At 38.2% G+C, this 24,545-nt stretch overlaps 1 protein-coding gene and 1 non-coding gene across 3 annotated transcripts; both read right to left on the bottom strand.

Moving 5' to 3' along the window:
* Positions 1-131: 131 nt before the first annotated feature.
* Positions 132-23,956, bottom strand: MYBL1 (MYB proto-oncogene like 1). Of its 2 annotated transcripts, XM_063393118.1 has the most exons (16): positions 23,647-23,956; positions 19,853-19,955; positions 19,655-19,726; positions 16,847-16,939; positions 15,471-15,691; positions 13,560-13,743; positions 13,269-13,343; positions 11,685-11,789; positions 10,221-10,454; positions 9,564-9,929; positions 8,961-9,103; positions 8,599-8,713; positions 6,868-6,984; positions 6,677-6,781; positions 4,574-4,753; positions 132-2,749 (listed from the first exon to the last, which is right to left on the bottom strand). In XM_063393118.1, exons 1-16 carry the CDS (start codon positions 23,664-23,666, stop codon positions 2,621-2,623), a joined length of 2,262 nt encoding a protein of 753 aa, XP_063249188.1. In that variant the 5' UTR covers positions 23,667-23,956; the 3' UTR covers positions 132-2,620. The 2 variants fall into 2 exon arrangements, with proteins under 2 accessions (XP_063249188.1, XP_063249178.1); XM_063393108.1 differs by lacking the exon at positions 4,574-4,753 and having other exon boundaries at positions 23,647-23,815.
* A 499-nt stretch (positions 23,957-24,455) lies between these two features.
* On the bottom strand, positions 24,456-24,545 carry TRNAY-GUA (transfer RNA tyrosine (anticodon GUA)). The gene is given in 2 exon segments: positions 24,456-24,491; positions 24,509-24,545. It is a non-coding gene; the product is annotated as a tRNA-Tyr (tRNA).

Genomic DNA, 24,545 nt, shown 5'->3' with positions numbered 1-24,545 from the left:
CTGCTATCTCTGCCCAGTCCAGGAAACACCCAGTCCAGGTCTCTTGCAGTTCCACAGGCACACATACATACATGTTGCTTTAACGAGCACTGAGTGCTACAGTTGTCAAACAAAAGACACTTACAGTAACCTGGTACATAGATGCTTTATTTCTGACATTAACACGGTCTGTATTGTGAGATTCTCTTACATGAAAGAAAAGTTTGTAGTACAACAAAATCTAAGATAAACAAGGCATTTGTTGCACGTTATGTCAAACCTTAGAACAAAAATATGGTAATATGTATTTAGGTTTCATGCAAGTTTGGCTGCTGCATGTACAATTTACCTATAAACTGAAAGAAATGCCAATGCACACAACATTCAAAAAGTAATAAGATGCCTGACATATGAAAGATTAAAACCTTCCTGCTAAAGCAACAAAGTAGGAGTTAACTAAACGATCCAACCAATACCAACACAAATTATTACTACTTACCATAAATCTATGCTTAAACTTGGTATAGGTAGATTTGATGATACCATTTCTACTTCAATATACCATCCAGATTCTAGGTAGTCATTTTGTCTTAATGTCTGATTTCATATTCTGTGAATTAAATGCTGTCTCCAGCATTACATGTTGCTGTTAAATCCTTTCAGGTAATGCACACCTAAATCTAGTACTGCCAAGAATTCCTCTACATTTTGCTAGGTGAGGAGTAATCCTGGCATGATGGGCATTTTCTGATCCCTTGCTTATAATAGGATTCCCGCCCCCCTTGAAATTTTGTAGTGAATTAAAAACTGCTAAAAATGCTTGTGCCTACTACTATCAGAGCCAATATCAAAAAAGCTCGTAAAAACAAGGATTGTATAAGCTGTGAGATGCTTTAAAAAAGTTTAAGAACCCATTACCTTCCTTGTGCCGCTCCTCACATGTTAAAATTCTCCATTAATTAATTCTTCTCTACCATCTTTGATATTAAAGTGTTAGGAACACTTTCCACACCCTGCATAGTACTGGTTGATCTCATAAAGTTAACTAGAGAACCTGACATCATGTAATTTTACATACAGTGCATATGATGCTCGCTCTTTCCATCTCTCATAGCAGCAAGCCGATTCTGCCACCATCTGTAGCAGCACATCCGGGAGTGGAGAGGAAGAGTGTTTGAATTATAAATAACTAAAACTACAGTGTACAATTCTATTTACCTGTCAGTATCTGTTGAGAGCACTCCATTATAACTTGCTCGAAATTAACTACATAAAAATCTCTACAACAAAAGCAAACCAAAACATTCCTTCAAAACCAAAAACAAAAACATAAAATAAGTGCAAATACCTAAAATAGGCAACTAAAGCAAGTGTTGTGACCTGTATACCTTTAAATAAGGACAAAGATTTTTCATAAATAAAAGAATGTTCTCTTTGCTCTTCAAACATTTAGTCAGTATATAATGGTCAAAGTTAAGTGCAGATACAATTGTTTTGAGATCCAAGGTGCCAAGTTTCTTAAAAAAAAAAAAAAAAAAGAATAAAACATATATATTGAAAATGCATTAGTTTTTAGTTCCTATGCAGGACAAAGTACTCCTCAGTCACATACAAGACCCCACCATTTTTTTCTAAATATATTTAAACAAGGTACAGGAGCAGTTGCTGTATAATACAGGAATACCTTGTAATTATGTTGTAGACCAACATGATTTTAGGGCTATAGTGCAATCTTCATGTAGATGTAACATACAGTATAGATTTTTACACTTCACCACTGTAATTCTTCTGCTATTTCATATATTTCAAACTTGTCCTTTTTTTTATTTTAGCTGTTTTAACAGGAAACAACATTGGCCTCTAGACAACCTGCATACATATAAATATCTACATTTAAGCTCTGAAATGGAAATAAATTATAAAAACAGACTTCTTTCCAATTTACAAAATTTTGCTTGTTCCTACATACTGTACAATACATTCAACAATCATCTCATTTTGAGATTTATGAAGAAAATACTGATGCTTTACACTAAACTTAATTCACCCCCCTCTGCCTACTTCTAGTACCATTTGCAAATAAATATATTTAACACTGTAGTTAATTTCATTGTTTTGCAGCATACCAAAAAAAATTAGTAGTGCAACTTTCTATTCTTCCTTTGTACTCCTTTCCACTGTGTTTCTTTATATACTAGAAAAATGCTACATAAGCAAAAGCACATTCAGTCATGTATGTTGCTCGTTTGGAAACCAGTAACAACCTATAAACCTACTCTATATTGAAAATGCGCTAACAGATAAAAAAGTGATGCAAGTCAAAGGAATAAATATGAAAAATAGACCTAAAAACTGTTGTCAGAACTGCAATGTGTTTTCCCCTTCTTTATATTTTAGGGGATTACTCTTTTAATATCTAAAAAATTCATTGCAGAACTGTTTGCAGTATCCCTTTGTAAAGGATGCAATAGCTTCATGTCTGTTCTTTGTCAGTCAACAGAAGAAAGGAAGCTTTAAGGTAGCTTTAAGGTTTCCCTTGGCAAACTCTCTCAAAGACTGAATTCCCAAGTATGGCACGGGAATCGCCTTCAACATTGTTTCAGTTTCAATGCAAAGAGATGGTTGTCAGCTGCAGTGACCATCACAGTATCAGAGACCTTGAATTGCTGTTGGTAGCTGTGTATGTGCTCAGATACCTTCTTGCTTGTTCAGTCATGATAAGCTGGTCTTCTGTTTTTCCATAAACAACTGCCTCCCAGTCACGATTTGCCTGCATAAAATAAAATTCTGTTAAAAAGGCTCCTTTAACGAACTAAAACACTCGAGCAATTCTCATACAATAAATTAATAAAGCCTAGCAACAGTATATTTTACTGAGAAGGACCCAGTTCTACAGTACAATACCTAAAACTTGTGACAAAGCTCCCTCCCCACCCCTTAATCCAGATCGTTAGCAGTGCATCTGGGTTATGCTTCCAGTTCTAATACAAAATGAAAACCACTCTTCAACAGAGTTTAACCAGTTCAACAATTAATACATAAAAGAGAAGCTAATTAAGTTATCTTCTCTTTGATAACTTCCTCTTTAAATGTGCTAAGTTCAACAGGCAGAAAAACACATTACTGACAGCTGTCTGGAGACATCAAAGAAGGTGAAGTGACTTGGGAGCTGAAAAAGGAGATTGTGAAGAACTTTACTGAACCAAGTGTCATCTGTGGAAGAACGGTCAGATTTTTGGGGAATGTATTAGAAATAGCAAAGTAATTGGCACTAACAATGATGAACAGAAGAATAATTAAGCTACTAGTCCTGCTTTTTCCATTAAGTAAAGCCTACATCTTCACATGATGTACTGAATCTCAAGCTGATTTGTTTCAGCTCCAAATTGGACCTGACACTGGCTGATTGTAGGATGATGAAGAATGCAAGATCCTCTCCCTCCCACACTGAGCTAGAAACCGATCCAAAGGATCAGTTCCGCAAATTGATTCACAAAGAAAATTAGCTGTTTGAGTTTCTCTGTAAATTTAGCAGAACTTGATGCATGGAAGGGGACTTGGGGTTAGAGAGGCCACAAAACTGAGAAGGAATTCCTCTGGGGAAAGAGAAAAAGGAAAAAGGATGGTTCAAGGAAAATATTTGCGAGTATACTATGACTAAGCTTCCCTTTTAAGTATTCTAAAGACCATACTTCTGGGCCTGATAGATGTATTCACCTTTGCTGCAATTCACAGCAAAAGAAATTTTTTTTTAAATTTTAATATCACAATTAAATGAACTTTGTTCTTTTTCCTCATAAGAAAAGATCAGAAAGTAATACTGTTGTCTCGCTACTTAAAAACGTCATTGTTAAAGCAATTAAGTAGAATATGGAAGATCAGGCTCCAGGAGTCCTGTCTTTTGGGGGTTTTGTTTAATTTTTTTAATTAATACGGAGCTGTAGACATTCCGAGAAGACAAAAATACTTTATAAATTAACTCCCTATGGGACAAACTGGAATTGGTACAAAATCAGGTCGAAGAATCTCTTCTTAAAGCTGGTGGTCAGGACATACCCAGAGGGAAAATTAGGTTCCATGGTTTTGCCACTATGGAAAATACATGGATGTAAAAGAAAGGCTTGTTACAAGAATAATTACCAAACAGAATCTGTGGATGAACTCTGCTTAATGAATCCCACTGGGCTTATTATGAAGAGTAAGCACCAGACAAATTTGAGAAACTGAAGTCCTAAAGAAGTTTAGTTTACACCAGGTCAAGTTTTCTAACTCCTAGTCTTGGGCGCCCAAACCTGTTTTGCAGGTCTCCCCTACCCTGGTTTTTTTCCCCCTCACACATCTAAATCTTAGTGAAACATCAGTTTGTTTCACTGAAACAAAGTGTAAAACATCAGAGTTGTATTTAAATAACTTAGCTATGAATAAACACTTCACAGAAAAATGACCAACTTACAAGAAATGAGAATCATGGAAACACTGAAACTGGATCACTGATTTCAACAATTCTAGACATTAGTGCAAGACAGAAACAAAACAACACAAAATTTCTTTGTTAATCTGCTAACAGAACTAACAGAATTCTTTGCATCCAGACCTGAAGAGCTTTCTCCAGTTTGACATTTTTTGTAGCACATGCATTCAGTTTCTTCTTAATTACTGCATTTGCTTTGTTTGCTGGATTTGTATCCTGTTTTTCTGATGTCAGGTTACATCTGTTGTCCTGTATTTCCAACAGTGGTGTCATTAATAAAGATGTGGTATATGCATTTTTTGACTATTGACAAAAAAGAGAGTAGGGAACAGGAACAATAATTAGTAATTAATACAAAAAGACTTCAACTGCTGTGTTCAGAGAAGCCAAAATGTAAATAAAGCAAATACTATCAGAAAGACCCTAGGAAAGAATCTGAAGAGAAACTGTAATGAGCAGTATATGAAGAACTAGCCTGGTCCATACCGGGGTCCACAGTCAGTACTAAGCATTGTACAACAAGCAGCTGCTAGCATGGTTTAGGTATCACTGAGTAGACAGATTCTTCACTCTAAAGCCACACCACTCCAATACATTTTGTTAGGAACAAGATTTGATAAAGTGGTAACTATAGAACAGTTGAAAAAAACACAACTTTTCACTTTCATTTCCAGGACAATCCTTGTGAGAGTAATGACAAAGAGACTAGAGTCCAAAAAGAAATATCACACCAGTTTAAGGGGAAGGAACTGCTTTAAGAACTGAAATAAGCATTGGATGGATGATTCCAGAAGAATTTTATATATCGGTAATGTCTATGGAAATAAAAAGAAATTAACTCAGCTTCAGTGTACAAAAGTGGAAGACATATATCAATTTTAAAGACCAAAAATGAGATCACAGTAACAGTGGTGTAAGCAGTTGCTTACAAAAATACCCTATTAAACTGCATTAAATCACTTCTAAGTATTTACCTCAGACCTTATTCCTAAATTATCATCACATGGACACACAATTTCTACTTAAGATTGGTATATTTTTCATTTTAAAACATGATACTACCACTATCTTTCTTGCTAGGAGTGAATGCTCTTGTTACACCAGCATTCCCTATGAAAATGAAGGAAAACAATTTTTCCCCAGTCCCCAGGCTCCACTAGAACAGGACATCATGTTGTACCTTAACCTGTGCCCAGTGATACACAGTAATGTGTCATAACAAGACATTACTCAGAGAACAGCAGGCATTTTGGTCATGAGTGGAATGGCTGCAGCACTGCTGCTTCTCCCAGGAGATGTTTCTGGGGAAGCTGGCAATTTCCACTAGGCTGCAGAGCACCCAATACCCAGCAGGAAGATACCAAGGCTTGGCAAGGAGTCTAGGAGGCACTTTAGAAGGGAATTTAGAAAACCAGCTAGAAAGGAGGATGACTTAAGCACCTTACACAATCTTTTTAAGGACCTTGGATCCTACATCCTGTACACAGCCTTAAACCTAATCAAGAATCACAGGCATTTACTCTTTAAGAATTAAACACATACATGCATTAAGAACTCATTAGAACAAAGTTTTCCTACAGGACTAAAGAATGAGCTATTCAATTACTCAATTGAAAAAACATTAGACTTCTTTTTAAAGGAAAGAGGGACCAAAATAGGGCCATATCTGATTTCCTCATGTCTTGGTTGTTGAGGCAGAAGAATTCAAATTCCTTGAGGCAGAGGAAGCACACAAACTTCATCTTTTACATGCTTGATATTTCTTAAAGTATTCCCCTACTATGTCAAGCAGGAAAAACCTGCTGCCTAATATGCACTTCGGTATTTTCAGAACACATTTGCCAGACTGTCAAGCATACACAGCACAGGAGCAAATGTCATCCTCCTGGTATATTACAGAAAGCTTCAGCATGCTGTGTATGCTAAAGTTTATAGGTAACCAGCACGGAAACAGCTTTGCTACAAACCTGTAAAGCATTCACATTATTTTACCTGTTCTGAAGGAATGAAAGGAAAAATTCATGCATGAATTCAAGCCCAATGCTCACCTATTTCTTAAGTACTTAAAACAGTATTTCAAACTGAAGGTATTTTTCACTGTCTGGATGTATTAATCTAGCAACTTCAATGCAAAAATTTATTTTGGTGGACAGAACAAAAGATACACAGTTCCATATTAATATTGCTGCCAGTGATACTCTTCAGTTAGTTTAGTTTAATTCTTACCTGTACATCTAAACTATTATCTTCTGTCAAGCGCTGGGCCCCAACTTCTTCTTTCTCTTGTGAATCTAGGACCAGTGATTTTCTGACTTTTTTAGAGAAGTTGTGCTGAAATAAACATTTTGTAGAGAAAAATTGTAAAATATTATTTAAAAACAGTTATTCCCTATTTGAAATTACTATTGTCATATTACCTCCTGCTTGCAGTTTTTATACAAAGTGTCATCTTCCTCCTTGGGAAATATATCTGTTCCAGTTTCCTCTTTCAAAACTTCCCTAATATCTTCCTCTGAGAAGGCAAGTGGTTGTGACTAAACATTAATTAAAATTGAAGAAGAAAATACAGAAAGTCTATTAGTGGCCAGTTCTTACAACATTCTACTTTCAGCTAATGTAAGACAGAAAAGAGATCTTGCAAAGCATAGCAAGAAAGGACATAAGCTACTATAGTTAAAAATCACAGGGCTACATTTCAAGGCTATGAAGATTATTTTAAGTTCATTTTACTCCACATTATTTTTAGCCAGATAAAACTTACATATGCACACAATGCCTCAAAAAATGCAAGGTAGCATTGAAGAAGACAAGCTACCTGTTTGCAAATGGTTATTCACTGATAAAAAGGGATAAAAATAATTAATATACACTAAATACCTACATAAACACATATATGTATATATACACACATAAAAACATAATAAAAAATTGTACCAGAAATGTGTAACTGTTGTTGTGAAAAGGATTTATACCCATTTTAACACAAATCTTTGAATAAGACATTGATAGTCCTAAGTACAGTACAGAATTTCACAGAAGCCATACAGATGGCTCCTTTGTGTACCAACAGGAGAAGAATTCCCTTAAGCCCTCAGAATTTGATTTTGAACAGGAGGTTAATAGTGGACAGAAACTGGAATGCCAAACCACTCCATTTGCATAGTGAGGGACTGTGAATCTATAGGGTAACACAGATGGTGCCAAGCCCTGTGGCAAAGTCTGAGCTACCTTCTGTGTTTGCAGAAAAGCAGCAGTCAATATATATTGGCTGGAATCTTTTCAGAATTTGAAAAGCATATGTCTCTGGAATTCCAAAAGTTATTATGCATTAACATACCTTAGCTAGGCTAGGAAGAGAACAAAAATTGAATTCATTTGGAACAAACTAACAACAAAAAAAGGTAACATCCATAGTCAACAAAACCAAGAAAAGTGTGTGACAGCCAGCAGAAGCAGAGGATCATGAACTGCTATACTAAAATTTTGGGATTTAGGATGAAGAAAACTACAAACATCACTCAAAGTTATCACACTGTGATGAACACCTAGTTTCAGTCCTAGTGATGTAGAAGAACCAAAACCAAAGAACAACTTAGCTCTTACATAGACCAGAGGATTCAAAGACAATGCAGTTTTTCAAGTGAAATGTGAAAGTTGTTTTTAAAAATGAGGTCAGTCATACTCATCTACAGCAGCTTGCTCTTACCAGATTACCCAGCTGGAAAACCCACACCCATTCATTCTCTGATTTACAGTTTTTCTTTTGAAAAAACAGAATCTTAAAGTATTAAAATTAAAACTTCAGGCAATTTTGCAACCACCTTGTAAGAGGTCTAGTGTTATCTCAAGGATAGGCAAAGGCATAGGCAAATTTAAACCAACTCACAAACATGAAACTGATGCATTGAAGATTACTGTGGATCGAATTATTATATGTACCAAATTACTACTCAAGAAGACAATGCCTCCATATTACACTGAAGGATACAAGTCTAACAACCAGATCCAAAGCAGTTTTGATTCACGTTCTAGTTCTTTGCTAGGATAAGAAAATGCTTTCTCAGATGACATTGAGACTTACAATACCTCAAAATCAAGAGGGCATTTAAACTTCAACAAAGAAGAAAATGAACATTATCATCACATACCATAAGTCTAAGGGGACCGTACTTTTTTTCCTGAGCAGCCAAAGCATTTTTAAAAGGAGTTGGTGTCCTTGGTGTTGAACCCAAAAGAGATCTTCTCATTGTGGGAGTTCTAAAACTACACAAGTACAGAAAAGTGTTTATATGTGCATTTAAATACTTTAATATTTTATCATTAGCAATGTAATGAAATTTATCTTATTTAAATAGAATTAAATATTCTAGATAAAATTAAAAATACCTTTATTTACACAACAGATATCACCACCATGAATCTGAAAGTACTGAGATCACCATAGCATTACCCCGTGTGTATTAAACTTTAATTTAATAACACCACCAGATGTCTAATGTAATAAACTTACCCCACATTTTCCTTTTGATCTTGTGGTGTCATTTCCTTGTGTAGAGGAGTCGTAATAAGAACTTTCTGCCCACAGATTGGAGTTGATGTAAATGCAGGATTTTCAAAGTTAAATTGTTCATTTCCAGAGCAAGTGTTGAAAAACTAAGCACAAGAAGGAAAAAACAAAGCAACCTTACAAGACAAAATTTCACCATTATGCTGAACAGCAAAACCTCCCAAATTATATACATATAACTGAAAGGCTGTTACTGACAAATCCCAATACTCTGTTCTTGACTCACACTTATTGCTGAAACCTTGATTTTCTTAAAATCCCTACTACTTAATTAGGTCACAGAGACGAAATGTCTCTATCAACAATTACTTGCAAGAGAAAGTGTAAGCTGAGATACAGGTTGCCACTGCTGCCCTCTCCATCACTCTTCAAAATAGAGGTTGTTTAACGACATATTTTAATATATTTAGCCTTATGCAGATGTTTTAATAAGTTTCCTGACATACTTATTCAGGCTACAATGTACTACTAGGGAAGAAACTACTTACAATTTATGACCCACCCACCACAGTCCTGGTGTTTAGCCCTATTTAAAAGGACACTCACTTGTGATGGAGAAAATGGTAGTGTTTTCACTGGCGTCCGCTTTAGTGCAACATTGACGGCATCGGTACACAAGCCGTCGTTCAGATCAGCAACCGGGGCCTGCCCAACACGCAGTCTCTTCTTCTTTCTCAGGATAGCAGGTGGATTGCTGAACTTAGTTACGTTTGAGGTTGTTGAGAAAACTGTTTCCTCGTCCCCACTGATGCTGCTGTGGTTTTTGCCGTCAAGCATAACACCGACATTGTACTGGCACTCGGCAGCCCCTTCACTGTGCTGAAGCCGCATTAGTTTTACTGGAGCTGGCTTGACAGGGGAGACAACAGCCTCAGAAAGCTCAAAACAGGTATCGCTCCATGCTACCGGATCCTGTGGGGCAAGAAGCAAGACACCAGCAGGCTTATCCAGGAGTACTTCACAATGTCCAAGCCAATCTATCAGCCCTCTATGTCTACAAGCCACATACTGAATTATTCTCCCTATGTCTTTTGTATAATCATAAAACACTGCATATTTTAAAACAGGCAATAAAGCCTATTTTGATAATGCAGAAATTATAGACAAATACAAAATAAGGTAATTTTAAGAGTATTTTACATATATTGTGTAACTTGACACTCCCAATTAAACACTTCTTTTTAACAAGGAATACAAACTTACAATTTCCATAAGATCTAGTGTCTCTGCAAATTCTGGAATGGTTTGTAGAGGTGTTAACATTCTATTTGCTTCTACACCCAAATATTTAGGTGGTGAGTTCTGCTGAACGGGTGTGATGCGGGTCTCGTCCATGCTGTAGAAATCACTTGTTTGTTCCTCAAGGCTACTTAGTGTATTAGGCATACAATCCTCCATGATAAAATTTCCAGACCAACAAGACAAGCTTCCAGCTTGCTAAAAAGTTATGAAGAAACACGTTAATCTTATTCAACTTAGAGGCTGAAAAGAGTCAATTATGTGACTGCAGAGTGGCAAAAAAAGGAGTGCAGAAAGACTAAGCATAACTATTAATTCTGGCATTTTCAAATACTAATTGTCTGTTTCAATTAGAGAAGCTAGTCTTCTTTTTACATTAACATGCTCAACATTCTCAAATTGTGTGAGATCTTTATCTTACCTCACATTCATATCTTATACACATTCACAACTTAGGTAATTATGGGCTGTACTGGAAGCCATCTCTGCTGCAAGTTTCCTCCATACCTGAACATCAGTATATTATAAAGTCATCTTCAGTCCAGAACACTGAACTTCTATTTATAAGATTAGAAAAAGTTTCTAGACTGTCAAACTACTTGTTTGATCTGGGTTTTTTTCATGCAGATTTTGCATTAATAGTTAAGTAAACTTCTAAAAGGCTATCCCATTTCAGTAGATTGCTTAGTACCCAAGAAATAAATTTTAATTTTCGTGGGAAATCTAGAAGCAAACCAGACTCTACTGGGTAAGCAGAACTGCACCATTTCAAAAGAATGCCAGGAATAACTCTACCACATAAAATCTGAAGTTCATCTGTAACCTAAACTGGTGATCAATATGGTTATTGGGTGTCTGATATGCACAGCCCTGTAAGGAAATCAGTGACTGTCCTCTGCAAGTCACCCTAATTCTACAGAATTAGGGAAATTCCACTGAATTTACATATGAAAGTGCTTACTTTTTTAGTGTTTGTCATGTCCAAACATAGATATTAAGTACTGCAAGCACTCACACTGAGGTTTGAGGAAAATATAATCTACAGGACATTTTGAAACCAAATGGGGCAAAACCCACGTATTTTTCACCTTTCTCTCCTGAGATGATCAACATTGCTGATCCATAAAACTGAATGGCAATGATATCAAATGTGGCACCTCCTGAAGAGGATTAAAATACTGGGTCTTAGGAACTGACAGATTGCTGGTCATATTTCTGCTGTCTTCACAGTTTAGAAAACTGCACTAAAAAGAAGTTGTCCCAGTTCTAATATACAGATTTTTGTTTTTCAATGCAACAGCCATAGGTTTGATTTTAAAGGGTCAGGTGAAAAAACCACCACACTAAACCACACAACCGTTACTGAATTTCTGAGGATTAACCTCAGTAATGCATATTCAAATATTTAGAGAAATTTACAGTCCTTACAGAAGACATTTGTTTTCTTCTGATTTCATTCTCTGCTGACATAAGTAGCAATTCAAGTTCCTTTATTTTCTTTTCTTTATCAGGATCATCATCAATAAATGGCTGCTGAAAAATTTAAGAAAGAAGCCATTACTATTTTTCACTTCCACCACCCCTTCACGGTAAAAATTCTGTATTATAACACAGCTGTATTTTTAACAGGTATCCACACAGAGAGGGAACAGAACTGTTCAAGCTGTATCTCATTTTGTAGTACAGAAGTCACCCACAAGTGAAACAACTCCAATTACCAGGAGACAGATCTGATGCTAAAGTGGTGTGTAAGGTGGTATTTTAACTGGATTCTAACATGGTCTGTAAGTTACCACTGCTCTAAAGCACTTTCTAAACTAAAGTCACTACATTCTATCTTTAATAGAACCAAGTGCTGGCACACTGGTTTATGTCCTTGTGTTTTCACATACCTTCTATACCTTGTACAATTTTGTGTTATTTATCCTCATTAAGTGTGCAAAAATGTGTTTCAAATCAGCATTTGTTGACAAAGTATTTATACAAGCAATTTTATCACTATCAGAAAAGAAAATTAACTAATTGGTTTCGATTGGTTTGTTTGTTCTTAACCTCCTTAACACTTTCCATTATTGCTACAAATATAGGTGAGGATATATGCTATCACCAGTTTAGAGACTACTTCAAGGAGCAGAAAGTATCTTATAATTTTCTGTGTAGGGCAATCCAGACTGCCAAAAGCCATCTGAGGATTTGTTGTTACTTGTATTCTTATATCATTATCAGAGCAGAAAATGCAACATGAAACAAATGACCTGCACAGGGAAACTTCAGGCTAGGTAGAGAGTTCTACAGAACTCCTCTAGCACAAACAAAACATGTAGTATGCCCTGTGTCAAAATACTTCTTTTACTAATTTCAAAATCATGAGAATTCTCCCAAGGCATCATATTAGAAACCAAGATCTATATTCATTCTGCACCACATGAGGAATTTCAGATATATTCCAAGTGAGCCCAAAAAAAGAAAAAGAAAATAATATATCCAATTTCTATTTGTTTTAAAGCTTCTTAATTCTTCAGCATTTAGAATGCTGCAAAAGAGCATCTTCAACTGATTGAAAGATGTTTATCAGTGAGAAAGAAATAAAACCTAATGAGAACAAAAAAGCACAGCCAGAAGTGTAAGTCCCAGTAAGTTTAGTTTTTTAGATACGGTTATATTTATTACATATATGTAAATAGTAGTCTTGTCTTTAAATCTCTCATAAGCTGGGTAATACTAATATAGGTCACAATCTAGCCTCAAGATTTAACAAGTAGACTATGTTTTAAACCATATTTCTGTCAGAAATAAGAACAAACAGTGTGTTCTGGGATATAGAAAGAGAGGCTCATTTTTCCTACCTAAACCCACCAACTAAACTAGCAAGCTTACTTACGGAGGAACCTATATAAATTTAGGTGAATGCTAAAGACTAACAGACATTTTCAAGAGACACATCTTTTCATTTTACTGAATAATACGATGCAGTAAATTCTCTTTAATTTATTAAAGCTGTTAGCAATTTACCTGAATTATGTTGGAAGAAGATGGAGCATGTTCTAGACAACTGCCTTCTGGTGAGGCATACTGATATGCTGGAATCTAAAAACACATAAAACATTTCACAAACCCTCAAGAAAATGAGGCTATAAAATTATCTCTAGTTTACACATAAACTATTTAGTTTACAAATGCTGAGTTACCATAAAATCACAAAAATACTCAACAGCTCTTCAGTCTTCAGATTTGTTTCTTGTTTCAAATCAAATCAATTATTTGAAACTGGGAAATATTTATTATTCAAAATTTTGAACTCACATGTGTCTGAACAGGCACATAAAATTGATTCTGAGTGTGCAAGTGCTCCATAGCCAGACAAGGTTGGGGCTGAAGTTCAGCAGAATTAGCGCTTTCAGACTTTATAACGCTTTGCAAATATCCTTCCTGTTCCACCTTTCTTCGCATTGTTGAATTCCAGTGATTTTTAATTGAGTTATCAGTCCTAAAACAAAAGTATAAAACAGTGACTGGTTTCCATATCTCAGAATTTAATATATGACACAATTTACAGGGTTTGTAGAGTAGGTTACTCTGAAGCCACAAATCCAGAAAGGTCCAGCAGCTTAGACTGAAAGTTCTGTTATCAGCAGGCTTTTGGCATAATGACTACAAATCTCTACCCTTTTTAGAACTTCCTTCTACTAAACTTCAAGTGTGGTGGAAATTAAAAGCAGAAAAAGAGAAAGCCTTGGTTCTGACTGTAATCATGAGGGGTAACCTTTTTTCTTAGATACTTGGAATAATGTAGTGAACACACAGTTACTTACCCCTGTTATAAATTTGCAGTACATGTAGCTAAGACAATCATCCCACTGTTCCACAACATAATATAGGCACTTTGGCTGGTGTTTGCCACTGGAAGACATCTCTTCTAAAATTGACAGCCTGCAAACCCCCCTCTGCATTTTATGTGCAGCTTTGTGGAAGAACGTCCTACTACCTGTTCACGCCCTTGATCGTGGATAGCATAAAACAGGCAGGGCATTTGGACAAGCAGGCTGAAATCACTTTTAACACTAAACAAACATTAAGGCAAGAGTAGACTATAACTGCATTATTGTCTAAAATATTAGCATCATTATTCCTAGCCTTAGGTAGATGTACATAGAAACAAAAAATTGTTAAAGCCTCATTCTTCATTTAAGGTTGACTCCAAGAAGTATTCTTCTTTTTCATCCCTCTAGTGTTGGCTACAAATCTTCTAGGTCTATAATCTTTAGCAGTCTTTAGTTAAGAGTGTCAAATTTATTGACAACAAACAAGTTAGTAAATAGGAATTCTTCTGTCAAACTTGTCTTCCATCTCCAAAATTCTATTTAGATGCAACCCATTCTCTTTCTCTTCTCATTCCTCCAAAGGATTTTCTGTGAGCCATGGATTATGCACTTGATCAAAACACAAAATTTTTAAGCACACATCCCTCATTACACCAAGATAACAAATGCTGACATTTCTTATGCACAGCTAGACAGTCACAAACTAGACTCTTGAACACACAAACTGAATTCAGAAAGGGACAGCTTAACACTCAATTTCAATTAACAGAACAAGGTAAAAGAATTATTTCATTAACCTCTTCACACACTAAAATTTTGAGTTCCACGACCAAAGAAATTGGCAGTGAAACTTGAAAGAAGTATAAGGCAAACTGCATACAATTCATTCTTAACTCAGAGACTTCATGATAACCAACTAACTTTGCAAAGCATGACTCCTAAGCCTCAACTTTTGAAGGTCACAAAGATTTTCTTTTCCAAGTGTCTAGTTCAACAAGTGCTACACAAAAAAAAATTCAGATCTTAAACCAGGAAAGTCACCCTCAAATGAATATTAATGAGGCATTTTGAGATCCAGTTTGATATCAAATCACTTTTCTTCTACTACTTGCACTTAATTCAGTTCAGCTCTATTATAGAGGGTTTTTAAGTGATCAGGAGGAATTTGAAGCTACCTTCAAACCATTAGAGCTCTTTCTATGGGTTTTACATCTTTTTAAGAATACATATCAAATGTGAAAGATTTTTAGCATCTATCAAGATAAAGATATAAGATATATATTGATGTAAGTCTCAATAGATGCTCTCTGACTAACAAGTTAAGATTTGAAAGGATACTGAGATGAGCACTTTTCATATTCCAACATTTAACACAAAGAGAGTTGAAAAGCACCTTCCAGGAAGAAGTTTTGCTATTTCAGCCCATCGGTTTCCCAAACGCTTGTGAGCTTCATAGATTATTCTGTCTTCTTCTTCTGTCCACGAAGACTTTTTTACCTCAGGATTGAGATGGTTATGCCATCTTTCTCTGCATTGCTTGCCTATTCTTCCTTTCAGGTGTTTTGCAATAAGAGACCAGCGCTTTGGACCATACTTCTGAACTAATTCAATAACCTGGAATACAGATGAAAGCACATTATAATTTCAAAACCTAATTTACCTAATCAAAGGCTGAGAACACTGATAATCTCATATTTTAGAATAGCATTATAATAGTCAACTGATACTAGACCTAAGGAGGCAGACAGTGACTCGGGGGTTTAAAAACGATTTTTCAAGAAATTAAAAAATTACTAACTCCAGAATCTCTGAGTTTAGAATATAAGTGTATACTGATGAAAACATTCATTTGGAAGTTTCCTTTCTATCACCCACTGCATAAGCTGACATTTCGGCTGAAAGGCCAAAAAAGAAACTGGTAAAGACACTTCATTTGACTATTTTCAACAACATTCATATGAGGAAAGACCCACAACTCTACACCTAGAAATGGAATAGAGGTTGGGAGTTCTTACAAAGTAGAAGCATTGTCTTAAAAGACTAATGAGAACTGTATTCATAAATTGACAAACAGTAGTTTAAAACATCTTAGAACAGTTTTTAAACAGTAGGAACAAGAAACCAATTTGAAATACCACAGGAAAACCATATTTGCATCTCCCTACCAGGCAGTCCAGGTTGTGCAGGCAAAAGGCTACAGTGTGGATTAACAACAGCGAGGTGAAAAAGGAGCCTAAAACACTGATAACTCCTTTACACAAACAAACAGTTTCACAGAATATTCAGAGCTGAAAAGAAACAGAAGCATCACCAAGTCCACTGGCCCATACAAGGATCACTCTCACAACCTTGGATTTATTAGCACTGTGCTCTAACCAAATGAGCTGATCTCAGGGTTGTAACAATAGGTTATGAAATAATTTCCCTTCTTCCCAATCCCTTCAAGTCTGGTGGGTTTGAGGAACAAAAGATGTAAACGAGAGCTTTAATCTTTAGTGCTACAAAGAGATTCCTCCCCTACTTGGTAAGCTAAAGTAATTCAGCCAGCAGTCTCACTAATGGGAAATTAAATGCTTGAGTAGACTTGACATTCCATCTACTTAAGAGAGAATTTTTTTTTTCTTCTCATACATCATAATGTAATAAAAATATCCATGTAACAAGATGCATCAGACATCAACTATATGCAAAAGGAACTTTAAAAAAAGTACACATTTTTAGCAGTTATAAGCAAATCTTATTAAAGAGCAGAATATTCGTTTTTGTTACCCTCTGATCTTCTTCTTTAGTCCAGGGACCTTTAATCAATTCTGGGTTTAGTACCTTCTGCCATCGATGCTGGCACTGAAAATCTGAGCGATTCTGAAACAGTTTTAGAAGACCAGAGAAACTGTTAAACTGTTGAATACATAAAGATGTAAACACATTCTAGCATGAATTATTAGCTTATTTCAAATTAAAAGACTTACTTAAAATTTTGTTTTAAATATAATAGTTAAATTCTCCTTTATAATTTCTTATTCCATTTGTTTACAAAAAACTCTTTCTGGAAAAAGCAACCTTGCATGAAGCTCTAGTCTAATTAATTCAATGTACTAACTTGATAATCAAATTCAGAACTTACTGTTCTTTAAAGAAAAAGTTATATTTCTTTTTGTCATCATTACTCCATACTTTCACTGAACTCTGTTCCTGATGTATTTTTTATAGTTACATTATCTATAACTTAAATAAGGGGAGAAATTTTTTAAGGAATTTTTTTTTCTTTCAAATAAAAGAATACACTCTTTGCTAAATCCCAAATGAATGAATTCTCAGCTCCTTACTAGAGTGTTAAGAAAAACAGATTTAGATCAAATTTAGTTAACACCTACTAATTAAACAACATTGCTTTTGCTGGTCAGGACAGATGGTGCTTTTCTGTAGCTTCACTAAGGATCTTTTGAAATATTGTTCCCAGTTATGAAAGAGAGGTAACCTTCACTTAGCTTCCTAAAAACTGTCTGTATGAAAGGATTGGTCCAATGCTTAGAAATATGCAGGTAAGAGCCTGCCCCAGAACAGCATACTTTTTTAACATTAGGACATGATTATTTACTTGCTTTAATGCAAGCTGTTGGATAGCAAATACCAATTGCAAGGTTTTACTGGTCTTGTCTACCAAATAAAGGTGTTACCATGCTAAGATGAAGTTAACGAAGTAGCGGTCTGCAAGACCAGGAAAAAACACCCAAAACACCAACACCTGAAATTACACTGTTCACAGTACCTTGAAGCTAATCACAAGTGGTAACTGTATGATCAAAGCACACTACAGTTTTATACAAAAAATCATTTCCTGTTGAAGACAAGCAGTAAAAGACAGACTCAATATAGGACAGCTGTTACCATTTTGACGAAAAACATTTTAAATTGTGGCCTTTTAGTTCTTTTATCTTCCAGACATTTCTGAAATCGTAATACGACTTGGAGAGAAGAGAAAAACAAATGATGGAATGAAACAATATAATTATTTCAGTCTGCCTTAGCCACAAAAAAAAAAATCAAAAGTGATTACAAGCTACGCTCCCTCTCTTGAGAGTGACCTTGAAGCCATCTTCATTTTTTCCGGGCAGAATTGAGGGAAGGTTTACCTGTGCCAGTCCAGCAAAGAAATGAGGGTTTGAAAGCACAGCTGTTTCAAGATACCCTTGGTTTTCCTAGCAAAAGGCCATCAGTAACAAGGTAAATGTGAATTATGCCAGCCTCTATCATTTGGCTGTTGCAATAGTTGCCTAAAAAGGCTGTGCAGGCACCTTCCATGGAGATAATTAGACACTGTCCTGGGCAGCCTGCTCCAGCTGACCTTGCTTGAGCAGGGCCTGTGAACCAGATGACCAGCAGAAATTCCCTCCAGCATCAATGACTCTGCACTAGACACCTGATTATGCATGTTTCCTATGATAACTGAGGAATGTTCTTTCAACCTCATTTGGGCCCAGATGAAAAACAGCTTTTTGTCTCCAAAAGTATTTGTTTTCAGCTGAAAATTTTTTTACTGAACTGTTAGATCTGTTGAATGCAACTCCATACTACACCTGCATACCAGTATCACCAAATGTATTTTCAAACAGCTTAACACAAAAGCTTTTTGATTCTCCTTGCCATCCACTCATTTCACTGGTTTTTATAAGAGAATAATGTACACGTAAGGAATATGGATTTGCTTATGCATGAGTTAAATTTAGAAGCTTTGCATTTATTACCTATATTTTGCCACTTGAAAAAAAAAAACAGAAGCATCACAGTTGCACAAAAATGTGATGAGAACAATGCAAAGTTATAGTTGTTCAGCATTTAGAATTCAAGTCCTTTTTTACCTTACAATGGAATTTCATACAACCACATCATGCCACACAATATTGTAAGAACCTCAAAGGTAGGAGGAGGTGTAATTTTTTTGATTTCTAATATTTCAATATTCAATACCACTTCTAGGAAGTGATTTCAGCCTTATATTCTACCATGTTTTTACAGCAGGCATTTTATAACATTTGTTCAGAAGAGAAACAAACACCATCAATTCTAGTTGTACGTACTTTCTACCATTACCTCAAGGAAGCAGCCATCACTATAAAAAAAAAAACTCAAACAAAAAAAACCAAAAAACACACACAAATAAATAAAAAAACACACATGCTGCTTTGCCTATGGTGGTTAAGAAATTCATCCTGCTCCTTTCAAGCAATCTTTCAGAGGCAAACCACTCTCCTAACTACTTCAGAACCAACCTGAGAACTGTGGATATAGCCACCACGAGTAATGGAACCAGTAAGATACAGGAATATATTCCATAATGAAAACAAATAGCAAGTGTGAACAGAAGGTATTTTTCATTATTTCAGATTATCACTGAAGACTGCGCCAGCAAGGTTCTTCAAGGCCTGAGCTAGATCTCAAAAGTCTATTTTAGAAGCATCCTCTAAAATAACTTTTATTACGTGCTTCTGATTCTATTTCACTTCATTTCCAAACTAAACATACAACCAAAGTAAATAAATATTAAGAGAACTTAACTGAAACAGAGATTCAACTTACTTGTAGATGACTAGCAATGAAAGCCCAATCATCTGTACCATTTTGTTCCACCAGCTTCTTTAGTCTTTCATCCTGTTAAGACATAACCTCAGCCAATAAATTTTCCATGCTACCCCAATACAATACTAAATAATAACATATTTCATGAGCTAAGAAGATCAGGTAGGGATCAGACTAAAGAAAAAAAAACAGTATTACCTCTTCACGGGTCCATTTCACCTTGCTACATATCTTCTTCAAACCTTTTTGCTGTGGTACTTCATAGTCATGATCCATATACTGAAAGTCATCGTCTTCCTCACTGCAAAGTACAACAGAAGAGTGAAGCACATCAAAACAGAGTTTAAAACACTGATGAATAACCTTTTTTTTCTAATTACTTGTAGCTTTTTTCCAATCTGTACATATTGTTCTAAAATGACATATGCAATTTGCATGATCACACGGTCTGCCTCCATGTCAAAGTACCGAATTTATTTTAATTTCAAGGCCACAGACTGGACGGATAACTTATTCCAAATCAAGATTTAAATTTGAAGTAAAACCTACTTTTTAAGATTCGTGTATTTTTTATACTTTTTTTTATCTTTGTTTTACATGAAGGAGCTTACAGAGTGTTTTGTTAGACTGCAAAATACATTCACGACCCACCTCCATAACTGAAACAACAAACACAACAAGAATGGCAAATAAGGAAATCTCAACTTGAGATTTTAAGTGGCTCCTGACTTGACTAAAAGCGTTGCCTCTGTGTTACAGGAATTAGATACAAATCTTTGAAGACAGCTACGTTCCAGAAGAAATAACTTGGGCATCAGTGCTGAGCCTCAAAGCGCAGAGCCAGCGGGGCAGGGTGGGCAGGCCCCTCTGCGACTCCGCGTAGATCCCGCTCCATCTACTGGAGAAACGCGGAACTCCACAGCCTGGATAAACAAAGCCTTCCAAACAGGCGGCACAGAAAAGTGTTTCATGGAATCATCGCTTAAACTTCTGTGTCAGTGACTCATGTTAGCATAAATTCAAACACATGTGGAAACCCAGGGCTAACAAGAGCTGCAGTGCCCCTGCATTAATTATACCAAAAGCACAAAGAAGGGATTCATATCCAAATACACCGTTTAAATTAAAAGAAGTTTCACAGTGCAATTTTTTTTCTGGTTTATTACTGGTACAAAGCACGATAAAAATATCATAAATTCAGGTTCAAACCAAAAATTATTTATGCTAATCCTTGACAATTACTTCAATTTTTCCAATCAAAAGTATAAAAACCCTTCTCCAGTGATGAAATTAACCTATGCTGGTGTCTCAACAACAAATTTGATGGGCGATCTCTCCATTATTTTCCAGAACATGCAATGATCAGCACAGCATGCTGATTAACCACTTACACATTATTTGTTATTTCCCATTAAGTCTATTCCTGTTAGCCACCGGAAACATACTTTATTCAAATGCATTACCACAAGATAGTGAGTGCCCAACTCCTGCAGACTTGATTCCACATCCTACACATCTGCATTTGTTCTACTTAGCTTCATGATGCAGCAGTAAAACATAAACAAATCAAAACGTTGCTGAGTTGCTAAAAGACAAAGTAGCAAACTTGTGGGAAGGTCAACAGCAAGATCTTCACCATACTTTCAAAAAACAAATGAGCTGCAAATCAATGACTTTTAGAGGTTTACATTAAGTGGCTTAAGACTTACAAAAAGAGAACTTGTCAGAAGCAATAGTTTTTTCTGCCTCCTTACCAACTCCTCTTTTTTCTTTTGTCCACAGGTATTTGACAAACTTCAGGGATCTATCTTAGGATTGTAATACCAAAATACAATTCTCATAAAACCATTTCTTATCAAGCAGACCATACAGTTCACTTATAATTAAAATCAGGCCTTCTGGTAAAGCCCTTTGCCAACATGACCTCCTTACCCACTACACAGCAAACTAGTTTGTGAGCAGTCTCCAGTTAAGTGAAAAGTCATGGGGATTCAAAAGAAGGGAAGAGGTTCCATGCACACAGCAGCGCCGCAGTGCCAGACTCGGCTGGGGCCCACGGGCAGCTGCGGCTCAGAGCCCTGCACTGGGAATTCTCCGGCTGTGTCCCACAGCCACACCGGTGTCTCTGTCAGCCAGGCAGGCATTAACCTCTCCTGCACCTCCATTCCACCTCAACAACCACCTAGTCCTGAGTCTTGTTTAGACTAGTGCTATGACAGACTATAAATCAAATCCAGATTAATGATTGGGACCACTACTTCAAGCTTTCAATTAAAAAGACAAGATTTTTAAACACGAGGGGTTCTTATAGCTCATTTGACAATTATTTTGCAGTTATGAAACTGCTAAAATACTGCACCAAAGTGGAAAGCAGCCACCAAGTTTCATCAAATAAGACACCTGAGACATTAAAGTACGTATTTTGTATTTTGCGAGATCTGTGCTAGCTGTCCTTGCAGTTCTGAATTGAGGACCATTACAAGAAAACAATCAAGCTTGCAAATGCAAGCACCAAGAGCAGTTTAACATTAAATGAATAAAAGGTTAAACTTAATACCATTTCGTGCAAAACAATTACACTTTCTCCTTACTCCACACCTAGATTAAAAGTCTTGAAGTCACTTTTATGTAAACTCATAGCTTCAATGATTTAGTTTGCGAGATACCATCATCAGACATTGACACAACATCCGCCTTGGGCTACCGATCTCTAACCAAACCTTCCTCTGCTATCCACAACCCGTTGTACTTTCAGTCATGAAATCAAAGCACTCCTCAGCCATGGGAGATAATACAAGCTAAACCTTGACAAGAATGAAACCACTGTGTGTAATACCACAGGTGAAAGTCCCTTAAACTACAAAATGCCGATTAGGAGTGCCAAGAAACAGGCTCTCTCTGAGCTATTCCAGGAGACAGCCAGGCACAGACAGCTTCAGCAGTCAGCCTCTGCAAGCAAAGCTCTTTGTGGCTTACACAACCAGAACACCAAAGCACTGCTTTCTTGTTTTAGTTGCAGTTTTGCAGAAAAATATTCTCTTCTAATTTTTTCCACGTCAGAGGCAAACACAGTTTTGCAGTTTTAATATGTGTAACTTTGAAACCACCCCCAATTCCATGTAAAGTATGCATTCACAACAAACCCCAGATGCCATAGATAATTCACCAAATAGCCTTTCCTGTCTCAATCCTAATCCTTCTCTTACATCTCTAACTTTCCAGAAACTGATTTAAGACAAGAATAACCATAGCGACAAAACAGTTCTCCAAGACCCACCTTCTGAATACAAAGCAAAGACACACCCATTTTCATATCAATATAACAAAAGATGAATGAAAGCCATTGTGATAAACACCATCTAGGGCAGCTGCTTGAGCTCTTGTGCAAAACGTTATCTCTCAGGAATATTTCAGCCTAGACTGTGATATCTTCAGTCAAAGAATATGCCAGATGAGAAAAAGTAGGTGCATTGAACATACTGGGAGAATCAACAGGCCCTTTACATCAAGGCAGTGCCAAAGCCACTTGGGAGGTGACAAGGAAGAAATATTACTCCACCAGAAGGAAAACAACCAGCACGGAGCGCTACTGCGGAGACAACGTGTTACTGACAAGCTCAGTTACCCAGGTAAGCTACAACAAAGACGACCTGAGCGAAAGCACAGAAGAGAGAGCAGCTGCGAGGGGAAAGGCGGGATTTGTACCCGAGAGGTGGTGCCCAGAAGTCCGAGAGAAGAGGTACCTGCGAGGGTGCCGGTGGGGGGGGGAAGGTGGGCAGTGACAGCCGAGGCCGGGGCGGTGGAAAGAGGCCGAGAGCAGCGGCGAGGGGCGGGGCGGCACCTGGCTGGGATCCCGGGGCGCGGGGGGAGCACCTGGCCGAGCTCCCGGAGCGCGGGGGGGCACCTGGGCTCGGGGCGGCGGCGTGGAAGGCAGCACTGGCCGGGAGGGGATGGGGGGCAGAAAGCGCAGAGCGCCCCGGTCCCGCACTCACCTGCGCCGTCTCTCCGCCATCCTCGGCGCGCACCATAGGGGGGGCCGCCACGGCCGCGGGGCGCAGCACGGAGCCCCCGAGCCGCCTGGGCTCTCTCTCTCACAGCAGGGCAGGGACGTAGCGGGACACCGGCAGCTCAGAATGCCTCTAGCCGGGCAGCGATCCTCCCAGGGCCCGCTGCTCCCCGCGGTGCCCGCAGAGCCCCGGCGGCCGCCCTCAGCCCCGGCCCGGCCCCGGCGCGTCAGGCATGGCTCGGCCTGGCCGCTGTCCGCAAGGACGGGGCGCGCAGCGGCCCCTTTCTCGCCCCTACTGTGACTCGCTCTCCGATGCTGTCAGAGCTGCCGCGGGCTCCGGCGGCGCCCGCCGCCCTCCTTCCCTCCGTGCTCGGGCCGACCTGCTGCGCTGCCCTCCCCTGTGCCCGCCCGGCCCCCGCCGCGCACCGGCCGCCGCCACCGCCGCTCGGGCTCAGCCGCCGGCGCTCGCGGCGCGCTCGGCCGGTGCCGCCCGAATCTCGCGCGCAGCCTCCCCCCCGCGAGCCGCCGTTTGAATCTGCGCAGGCGGACTGTCGCCCCATTGGCCGCCGCCGGCCGCACGCGGCTCCGCGCGCCGGGCGGGAGGGGGCGGGGCCTCGCGCCGGCGGGCGGGCGATGTGACGGGGCCGGGGCCGGGGGGAGCGGGGCGGCCCTGCAACGCCCCGCCGCGAGCCACCGCGAGCCGCCCCCGCGCCGGCGGCAACGGCGGCGGCTCCCGACGGCAAAAGAGTGAAAAAGTAACGGCGGGGCCGCCCCCGCGCGGCAAAACCGTGCCTCTCCTTCGAGCCGGAATCGAACCAGCGACCTAAGGATTCCCGCGGGCCGCGCCTCTACAGTCCTCCGCTCTACCAGCTGAGCTATCGAAGG

Source organism: Prinia subflava, chromosome 1, assembly GCF_021018805.1.
Source record: "Prinia subflava isolate CZ2003 ecotype Zambia chromosome 1, Cam_Psub_1.2, whole genome shotgun sequence".
NCBI classification, from domain to species: Eukaryota; Metazoa; Chordata; class Aves; order Passeriformes; family Cisticolidae; genus Prinia; species Prinia subflava.
The sequence above is the reverse complement of the archived record's forward strand: the minus strand, read 5'-3'. Positions and strand labels throughout refer to the sequence as shown.

Excerpts from the sequence above, each read along its gene's own strand:
- MYBL1 (XM_063393118.1), bottom strand. The coding sequence starts at position 23,666 with ATGGCGGAGAGACGGCGCAG. Across the intron at positions 15,692-16,846 it reads CTAAAGAAGAAGATCAGAGG|GTTATTGAATTAGTTCAGAA; the intron begins GTAACAAAAACG and ends TCTGTATTCCAG. Across the intron at positions 11,790-13,268 it reads CTTCTTCCAACATAATTCAG|CAGCCATTTATTGATGATGA; the intron begins GTAAATTGCTAA and ends TAAATTTTTCAG.